Source organism: Monopterus albus, unplaced genomic scaffold, assembly GCF_001952655.1.
Source record: "Monopterus albus unplaced genomic scaffold, M_albus_1.0 scaffold22.1, whole genome shotgun sequence".
NCBI classification, from domain to species: domain Eukaryota; kingdom Metazoa; phylum Chordata; class Actinopteri; order Synbranchiformes; family Synbranchidae; genus Monopterus; species Monopterus albus.
Window position 1 is genome coordinate 1,186,173 of NW_018127902.1, and position 10,461 is coordinate 1,196,633.

Genomic DNA, 10,461 nt, shown 5'->3' on the forward strand with positions numbered 1-10,461 from the left:
CGCCGTCCCTCCCCCGCGGCCCCCCGGGTCCCCTGCCTGGCATCGCGACCGCCCTCCCGAGCGGCCTCCCCGGTCTCCTGCCTGGCATCGCGACCGCCCTCCCGAGCGGCCTCCCCAGACTCCTGCCTGGCTCCCTGTTTGGTCTGGGTTCTCCTTGTCAGTGTTGTGGTCCCCTGTGGTTGTCTTGTTTTTGGGGGTTTTGTTTTTCTTTCTTTCTACAAAAATAAAATAATAATAATAACAACAAGATGGTGAATTTCAAATATTGCACATGGTATTACACATATTTTACCTTAGTAGGGTCATGAGGGGTTATTGCACAGGTTTTTCACTTTTTGTATTTGCCATCAGTCTTACTGCGGCAGGGAAAAAGCTGTTGTAAAATCTTTCTCTGTGTGTGATGATACTGTCCGCTCTGCTGTGCCGAGGCTGTAGGTGCAGTTTTTGTCTGAGCAGAGTGTGAGCTGGGTGGAGTGGGTCTCTGATTATGTTCTCTGCTATTTTGCAACAGCGCTGTGTATATTGTGTCCATAGCAGGCAGTTCAGTCTCAATTATCCTCTCTGCAGTCTTTATGACCCTTTGAAGAGCTTTCCTCTCTGCCTGTGTGGTGTTACCATACCAGACTGATGCCAGTAGTGAGGATGCTCTCTACTAGTCCTCTGTAAGCCTGGGCAATGGTTCAGACCAGCTTGCCTGAACTGCCGGTTGAAGTATAGCCACTGCTGGGCTTTCTTCACTGTGTTCCGTGACCAGCTCAGGTCAGATGTCACCTGCAGGCCCAGGAACTTGTGGCTGTCAGCCCTCTCCACCTCAGTCCCTTTGATGGCCAGAGGCAGCAGAGAAGAGGGATTCTTCCTAAAGTCTATTATTTCTTTTGTCTTGTTTATGTTGAGGGTGAGGTCATTCTCCTCTCCATAAACAAAAATGTTGCTCACCAAGCCTCTGTAACCCAACCCCGCCACATTGTCCACTGATCTGTTGGGGTGGTAGGCAAACTGGAGAGGGTCTACAGTGTCAGGGACCATGTGGTTAATGAGTGTGAGGACCAGTTTCTCTAAGCACTTAATGGCAACTGATGTGAGCGCCACTAGCCTGAAGTCATTCAGAGTGGATGTGTCTGACGTCTTAGGGACCAGTACGATGATGGATTTTTTGAAAATGTGAGGGACTACTGCTTGGGTTAAAGATGTCTGTATACACACTAGCTACATGATCCCCACAGGCTTTCAGAACTCTAGGGGAGACATCATCTGGTCCCACAGCCTTATGGAGATTCATCTGTTTCAGGGCCTTCGGGGCCTGTGTGTGCGTTACCTGATAAGCAGTGTCCAGGGGAATTTTGAGGGGGTGTTTGTGTTCAGCTTGTCAAACCTAGAATAGTACTTATTAAGGCTGTCTGGGAGGGTGACGTCAGGGGAGACTGTGATTGTTGATTTATTTCTGTGGTTTGTGACTGCCTGGATTCCCTGCCACATGCTGTGCATGTTGTTTTTCAGGTAATAGCTTTCCAGTTTTGGAGGTATGCCCTCTTTGCAGCTCTGATGGACTTTTGTAGCTTGTACCGAGCCATTTGGTGTAAACAGGTTTGAGCCGGACTGCTAGGTAGTCAGATCTACCAAAATGAGGCTTAGGTTCTGCTGAGAAAGCGTTTCTAATGGTACTGTAACAGTGGTCCAGTATTTTGTTTCTTCTAGTGGGAAAAGTCACAAACTGATACATTTTAGATAGGTGCTTTTCCTGAGATTGCAGTGATTAAAATCTCCCAGAAAAATAAAAGCAGAATCAGAATCTGCTTTATTGGCCAGGCGCGTCGGACACACGAAGAATTTGACTCTGGTACAGTTCATTCCACAAAATTCCTGAATCATGTTTTATAACACTTCTGATAACAAATGAGAAAGGTTTTCAATACCAAATACAGCCACAAAGTAACTGTTACCACATCTAAATGAGTGAGCATATACAGTATATATATTTATGCTTGTAACACAAATAAATAAGTTGGCTTGTTATATTCTTTCAAGAAGAATACAACAAGAACACTTTTGAAATATTGCAGTGGACATGATGGACCTGTCATGAAGTCAACGCGCCACCTTTATTAGACAAAAACATCCTGTTATTTACAGACACGATAAGTCACTTATCAGGGAAATGCAAATATATTGTGTGGCTAGTGTTGTCATTTTCCAGTGACACCAGTCTTGAGAGTCCTATATTAAAAAAACACTGTGTGCTGTAATAAAACCCCATTAATATATTGTATTCACCCAAATACCTTATCTGCAGCCTAAATACAAACTTAAAGAGAACAGAGCAGAATAACTTGCGTTGATGATACTGTATGTTTAGCCAGGGGTGTCAACTTCAGCTAAGAAAATAAGAATGGGATTGACATAAAACATGGAATCTGTCTGAAAGGCAGTATATCAGCTATGCAGAGTCCCTTCAGATACCAGCTGAACTGCAGTGAACCATGAGCTGCACCACATTATCTCGGTAAATTATATAAAGCAATTTTATGTACAGACTCAGAGATGAACTTCAGTTATGTTGCAGAGTGAACTGTGAGCCAGAAGAGATTTTCTTGTTTAAAGATTAAGGCCAACAGAGTGGTGGCTGCATGATTACAACAGGAAGTAAAAAGTACTGCACAAAGGAAGGATGTTCTAGCAATGCATTCACGTAGAACTCCAACATTAATCCAGGCAAGGAAGTGTACTTTACTTAAGGTCTTCCTCTACTGTGTATCTACAAGGTTACATGACAAGGCTACGCTGCTACTGGTCTGATGTTTCTTCCTGAGTCTTGTCTGGCCAGTGTCCAGTCATTACTCTTCTTACAGCCGTGTCCCTTCCATGGCAATAAGCTGTTATACCTTAGTATGATGATGTTATCCTTATAGACAGATATAACAGTCAACTGAAGAATTAATCTCTAGATCTGAACTTATTCTTTGCTATCATCCTTAATCGAATTTATTAGAATAAAATAGATTCCTTTTGTTGGTTTGTGTTGAACTGAACCCACTTTTCAGTACTGATGAATGTAGTCAGGAAGCTAATTTCATTCTCAATTATTTGCCATGCCTTGAAAGTAATCTTACACTGGCCTAAATCAAATCCTTCATTCACATTTTTACAATTTGCAGAGGTGATACATGAAACCAAATGTGGCTAGAATCTCATTGCACTATGAGCACTTTCCACCAACTGTCTTCATCTCAAATGTGCACACCATGTGTGTGTCTACAATATCTCATTCAGCAGATTAAATCTTGAGGTTGTGGTCCTGATTTCTTTTTGATCACCATCCCAAATAGGTTTGAGTATTTGTTATGGTTACATGGTGGAAATCATTAAAAGTGATGGGAAAATGGGGACATGTAAATATTTTTACCTGCAGGATTTAATGCCTTAAACATAAACATGGATGTAGAGTATTATGCAGTCAGTTTTTTTACACTCATTTGTCTGCTCTTTTCACAAAAAGATGGTAGCTGTGTAATTTCATCATATTGGGAATGACCTGTAACAACAAGAATGATCTTCTTTTCTTATTAAAACCAAAATACAATGTTTCTATATACTGTACAATATTTATTTACAACATGTGACAAATAATTTGTTAAATGAATAGTGGTGAAATGAAACTATTTATGAAAATATCTATGAAACATTTACTCAGGCACTATACTTAAATGCAGTTTTTGGTACATGTAATTTACAATTCATAAGGAATTAGTGTACTTGTTACTCCATTATATTTATCTGATGACCAGAGTTATTGGTTACTGTGCTTTGGAGATTAAGCTTTTACTTGTAAACATAACAACCCAACAGCTATGATTAAAATAAGCTCCACCACCACCACCTACTGTACAAGTGTAAAATGCTGCATACAAATTAATGTAATATTCTAAATTGTGTTATTTTCTTTAATGAGTACCTTTACTCCTTCAGGTAGGACAGCTGCGGGACAGAGCTTGACTTGGTGTTTTCCCCCTTTCTTTTGCCATGACCATATTATATCAATTATGAGCAGCTATGTTCACATTAGTCTCTGACTTAATTATGAGTTGGAGATTTCAGGAATTGTTGGCTCTGACTGTATCTTGGTGAGAAGAACTAAAGATATATCACAAACATTTTGGCTGAACAGCTGCAAATGTGTTTCCACTGGCAGTGACAATGTAACACTAATATAGCTGATTGGGATCTTTACAGTTTGTATCTGATTTTACTTGGTAACAAACTGCTACAACCCTGTTCAGGATTAACAGTATAGATAAGGGATGGATGGACAAACTACGACAAATACATAACATAGCAAAAGAAGCTAATCCACGCAATTTTCTGGTGTAAACGTTGACTGTATATAAAGATGGACAACGTGACAGCTCCCAGAAGTGATGCCACCACAAGGTGATTGATTTGTGTACATTTTTTCTGTTAAGTTTATTTTTAATCATTTATTTGATGATATAAAAAGGGATGTATTTTGGATGACTGACAGCTTTGACTGGTGGCTTGATACGAGGCTTCACCTGTCATCACTATTGCACAGAATCTGGTAGCAAAATGTGTCGCAAAAGTGAGATGGCCACTCTCATATTCACATTATTTTGGCTCCACTTTTGCATAGTGGAGGGAAGTGATGATTCATCATGTATCTTTAGGGGACACTGGGGATGATTGCAACACCTTTTGTTTGAACATCAGTAACTCAAGGCTGTTTGTGCTAGATCTCTCAAACTTTGATACATGGTACCCATATTTGTCTCCTATAAATAAAACTCACTTGGACGACAACTACTGGTACTCAGTCACAGACTATGTGAGTTAAAATCAAATCTAAAGTTCAGATGTTACATTCACACAATCTAGTTTATGCAAGAAATGTATTGAATAATAAAGAATGATTAGTTTTGAATAAAGTGAGTGAATAAAAGGACAGAAAGACTTTAGGTTAGGTTAGGCATGTTGCAGTTGGGGGAAGGGTTAGGGTAAGTCTCTAGGAACTTAATCTAAGTCAGTGTAAAGACTTGCAAAGTGACAAATACAATGCTTGTGTGTGTGGGGGGTGGGGGGTGGGGGTGTTGGTCTGTCATTCAAAATGTGCATGTGTCACATAAAGGTTTACTGTCACAGATGTGGCAAATGTAGAGGGCTGCCTTTGGGGTGCAGGGTTTATGAGCCCTGACTGACAAAGCACTGATATGACCTACACTTCTTTTGGCCTTGAGTTTGTGAGGTGTTCATGCACACAATGCAGAGATTCTCGTCATCAGAGGTGTCAGACTCTGGGCTTCAGAGAATATGGAGATGGTCATATATAGATGCACTGTTACAAACATCCCTATCCCAAACAGCCATTACATAGCTAACAGTTTTAGCATGTGGTTTTGACGTTAGCATTAATGTCAAGTATCAAATTAAACTAGAGAAACTGCTGCTTTCGGTTATATAAGTAAAGCCATTGTGTCTACAACACAATGAAATAATCTTGATAAGAAATTTAACTTTTTTTATCTAAAAATCAGTTGTTGTTCATAAAATTCACCGTGTTGCTCACAAAGACGTGACTTCTATTGTCAGCTCAGAAAGAAAATGGGACATTTTGATAGTGATATCATCACCACAGCTCTTTTCTGACTGGTCAGACTGGCAGTGTTACATCCCTCCCCAGTTTCCCCTATAGCCAGTCTGTAGGTGTGAAAACTTAGCTAAATGAAGAATGAAAATTATTTATCAAATTTAAATGCTGAAGAGTAATTGTTTGTCATTTTATACATACAAACAATTTTAAATGATACCCTAGCCTAATCAGAGGAGATCAGGTTTATTAGTTTACCAGAAGCATATCAGAAAGATGAGAGTAAAATGTGGTTGTGTTGATGCTAGATACATAAATGCAGGGGTGCCATTATTTTTGGCCATGACTGTATATATTTTTTACCACACCCTGTCCTTCATACTCTAGTGCCATTAGACAAGAGTCTGCAGCTTGACTGAGGGGTGAGGTCACCATGGATACATGATGACAGCTCAAGTCAGAGGTCTGACAATTGAGGGGTCATCCATTCTGTCTGCCAGGGCCGTGAGGTGTAAGGAAGTATGGAAGGTGAAAGAGTGAGTGCTGAGAGTAAAGAATGTGACCACTTACTCTCTGGATCCATACCACATATTTTATTTATTTATTTTTTAACAATAAAGGTGTATATGCAAATATGCTGTGTTGCAGTACAAACTGTGTATTTAATTGGCACTGGCCTAAGAGAATAAATAAATACAATTATAGGCTGATAGTTTATTTACTTCCCACTGTGGTGCAGCAGTGACAGCGTTAAAAGCGCTCAGCCAGTCTCCACCCTTTATGTAAATTGCAGTGTGAGTGAGTGGGACCCGAGGCGGAGAGGGCGCTCAGTGAATGGGGGGGAGTTGCCTTCACGGATGTGTCCTTGCGCTCACAAAACAGAGGTGTGTGTCTGTCTTTCAAGTGTTTGCATCTACTCGAAGCAGTGAAGCCAAAGGCTACCCTTGGACGCGAACGCGCAATCATGTCACGAGCGTTGGACTGTGCAGCGAGAACATCTGAATAATCCATTCAGACGATAATCGGACTGTAAAGAAATAAAGCAATGGGTGGACAGATAACTCGAAATGCCTTCTACGGTAAGGCGGAATGCTTTTGGCTATATGTTTTGGGTGTAGGCTGTATTAAAATGTACACTGTGTTGTTTAGGCCTCATGTTCAGCTTTGATGCTGAGGTGTGGTTAATTGATTAATACAGAGATTGCGATTAGCTGCTTCCAGTGCGGGCGCTGCTTTCAGATACTATATTGGTATTATAGGCTATTCTATAGTCGAAGTGACGTCACTCCGGTAATTAGAATAAGGGTCTGGAGACGCGCAGCTGTGTTCACTTGTCATTTGATTAATGCTGTGCAACAAACAAGATGTCCCCGCTTCGTCGTCCCCCAATGGAAGCCTATAGACTATATTTAAACTGTTATAAAACTGTTTACGTTGTGTGGGCTTAGTATGTGACACTGGGTGAAGGATGGAAAGTTGTGGGGTTCCTCTCTGTTCTGTGCTGCGCTGTGGTTTCCCTTCCATACTGAGATCAGTGTGTGCAACTGTGCTTGAGGAGGACGAAGCATCGCCTCACATGGTCTTTTGTGGCTATAAGGAAGTCGGTTAACTGTATTATAAACTACTGGGAGGCTATATATTTGTAAGACTTTATGCGAATGCAACAGACTGTGTTTTTACGTCAGTAATGAAATGCTCTCAGTGGTCTAGTGGCTTTATTGTCTGCTAATAAACAGTGGAAGATAACAGAGCAGATGTAGTGTACAGTAGGATTATGACCACATGTACAGTAGGCCAGTCACCACAAGGAGCATCCGGCACAAAAGGCCATGTGTGTGTGTTGCTTGGTATAAACAATAGCCAATTCATCCAGATTTTTTATGTAATATGCAATAAGTAAGAAGCTCTTCGTGCTCCATCTTTCCTCTTTGCTGCAACATTAGCAGAATGTTAACAGCAACATAGGAGACAAACAGTGCCAACAGCATACTGTCCATGAATCTACAGAATTATTGGTATTTTAATGTGATTTCACTGTACCTAAGTGGAACTATGGGAGTTAAGCCAAGTCCCTGCTCTGACAGCCTCTCCTGGTTTTGACCATCTGATCATTCTAATTAAAGCCCCAAGATTAATTCAATTAGTTAAAGAGGGATGGGCTAATTCAGCAGTAAGAATATAGCTCCTTCTCTCAGGGATCAAGGTAAGGTTTGTAACGTGTGCATTCACTACACAGTATTACCTTGTGGCCTACCATGTAAATAATATTAAATGTTAAATTTAATCCCTGGGAAGGTACACACAATACATAATACACAATAGTCAATAAAAAGACAAGTACAACCACATAATACAAATTGAACTGCTAAATACTAAAGTGAAATCATATAACCCATAGTAAAAATATTCATTAATTATACCAAAATACTGCACTCAAGTAATCCCACTTGTCTTCATTTTTTATGAAGACAGTCAGATACAGACCCATATAAGTACATTGTGTTGAATTCATTTTTACAGATCTGGTTTCTTAAAATTCATTGTTTGGCTTGATGAGAAAAAATATGAAAATCTACACATGTTTTGAGAGCAACAGGGAGATTGTTCCATTCCTTAATGGCCTTAAATGAAAACACAGATTGCACAAGAACAGAACTTCTTTTCAGGATTCTACACTCACTACTAACAGCTGACCTTAAGGCTCTGGTCATCTGTTCAGAGCAGAGCTGTACAAACATTTTCCATGGTGGAGGCACAATATTATGGTTCATTTTGAATACCAGACGAGCATCAGAGCACAGCATTAAGTTCTTGATATTCAACATATATATTTATTTATTATTTGACAGCGATGATACTGTTGTGATTTCCTGTCCAGGGTTTTTAAAACTTGATTATAAAGTGATCAAACTGGTTTTAAATCAGTATTACTGGCCTGAAACTAGCATTATATAAAATGAGGTCCTATCATTGGGCTAATATACACCCTTGATGCCTCAACATTAAATGAATTTCAGATATAATTGAAGATGGCAAAATTATATTTCAGTGTATTTCCCATCTTCTTAATGTGCTTTTTGTTAAGTTAAGCGTAGGGTCCTATATAACACCTAAATATTTAATTTCATCTATGCATTTAATAGTTTGGCCATTTACATGGATATTTGGAAGAATCTTGTTTAAGAAATACATTTTTACTGAATTTTCAATATTCATTGGCAGATATTTTGAGTAAGGCCAATTAGCAGGTTTTTCCACAGTATGTGATGGTTTAGTAGCCACAGCATCTCTCCCACTGCTTTGTAAACTATATCATCTGCATACATCAGGATTACTACATCATTGTTTAAAGAGGTGTACAACCAAATAACACCAGCCCTTATAGATCTTTGTGGGATACCCATTTTACAGGCTTATGTTGAAGACAATACATTATTTACCTGTACATACTGGATGAGGTCTGACAGTTTCACATTTTGTTAGAGAGATTCAAATTCTCCACCTTTATCTAAATTAGCCTTGATGACTTTAAGAAAGTAGCAACACGCAGTGTGGAAGAATGGTTTCTTCTAATACACAGTGGATGTTTATATTAAACATTCTAGCGTTAGTCGAAGAATCTCTCATTGCTAATACAGACTTCACAATGTATCGACAAGCTTCAGACAAAATGGTAATATTTGTCATTGAGTTAAAAGATGGTAATGTAATGTGAGGTCGTAATGTATTTTGTATAAGACAGGAACTCTACATGTACTGTAGGTCCATTTAAAGACCCAAAACATAATGTGATTGAAGCTTAATGATGGGCTCTTGATGGGCGGCCTTCTGCCTTGACCGGTTGGGGTGAGTTGATAGAGGAGAGAGACAAGAAAAGTGTCGGGAAGAAGAAGGAGGAAGAGAACCCAAAACAGAAGGAGGCAGCCTGGTGCCCAGGGAATCAAAAATGAAGTAACGGAATGAAAGGCAGGATAAAGCAGAAAGGGTGGTGGCAGGTGAGTCGTAGGAAAGGCTGGAGGAGTCCTCTGGGAACCGAAGAACGAGGGAAGCTGACAAGGCCACTGCAGCCTGCTGAGGAGGATGCTGTGGTGTGACGTACGGGGAATAGGTAGTTTAAATGTAATTAGGACATTTCATTGCATACATTTCAACTAATCACACCATGTAATAATAATAATAATAATGCAGACTCCTCACACACTGGACACATATGGTTGAAACTTTGGACATTTTTTATGGATGGCACAAGAGAACACTGTATGCACAGTTTCTTTTCCTGTTCCATCACTTTTGTAAACAGCTAATCCATGTCTGTATAACAATAAGACCAAACAACCCAAGTGCAATAACTGGTAAATATAACCATTGTATTTGTTTATACACTGTTCAAAAAAATAAAGGGAACACTTAAACAACACAATGTAACTCCAAGTCAATCACACTTCTGTGAAATCAAACTGTCCACTTAGGTAGCAACACTGATTGACAATCAATTCCACATGCTGTTGTGCAAATGGAATAGACAACAGGTGGAAAGCATAGGCAGTTAGCAAGACATCCCAAATAAAGGAGTGGTTCTGCAGGTGGTGACCACAGACCACTTCTCAGTTCCTATGCTTTCTGGCTGATGGTTTGGTCACTTTTGAATGCTGGCGGTGCTTTCACTCTAGTGGTAGCATGAGACGGAGTCTACAACCCACACAAGTGGCTCAGGTAGTGCAGCTCATCCAGGATGGCACATCAATGCGAGCTGTGGCAAGAAGGTTTGCTGTGTCTGTCAGCGTAGTGTCCAGAGCATGGAGGCGCTACCAGGAGACAGGCCAGTACATCAGGAGATGTGGAGGAGGCCGTAGGAGGGCAACAAC

General features: G+C 40.1%; 1 protein-coding gene across 1 annotated transcript in view; it reads left to right on the plus strand.

The window, feature by feature from the left end:
• Nucleotides 1–6,398: 6,398 nt before the first annotated feature.
• neurl1aa (neuralized E3 ubiquitin protein ligase 1Aa) overlaps nt 6,399–10,461 on the plus strand; it is a 77,760-nt gene continuing 73,697 nt past the window's right edge. The window contains exon 1 of the mRNA XM_020594143.1: nt 6,399–6,675. Coding sequence (XP_020449799.1) covers nt 6,642–6,675 — 34 coding nt within the window. The 5' untranslated portion in view covers nt 6,399–6,641. The remainder of the gene's footprint in view (nt 6,676–10,461) is intronic.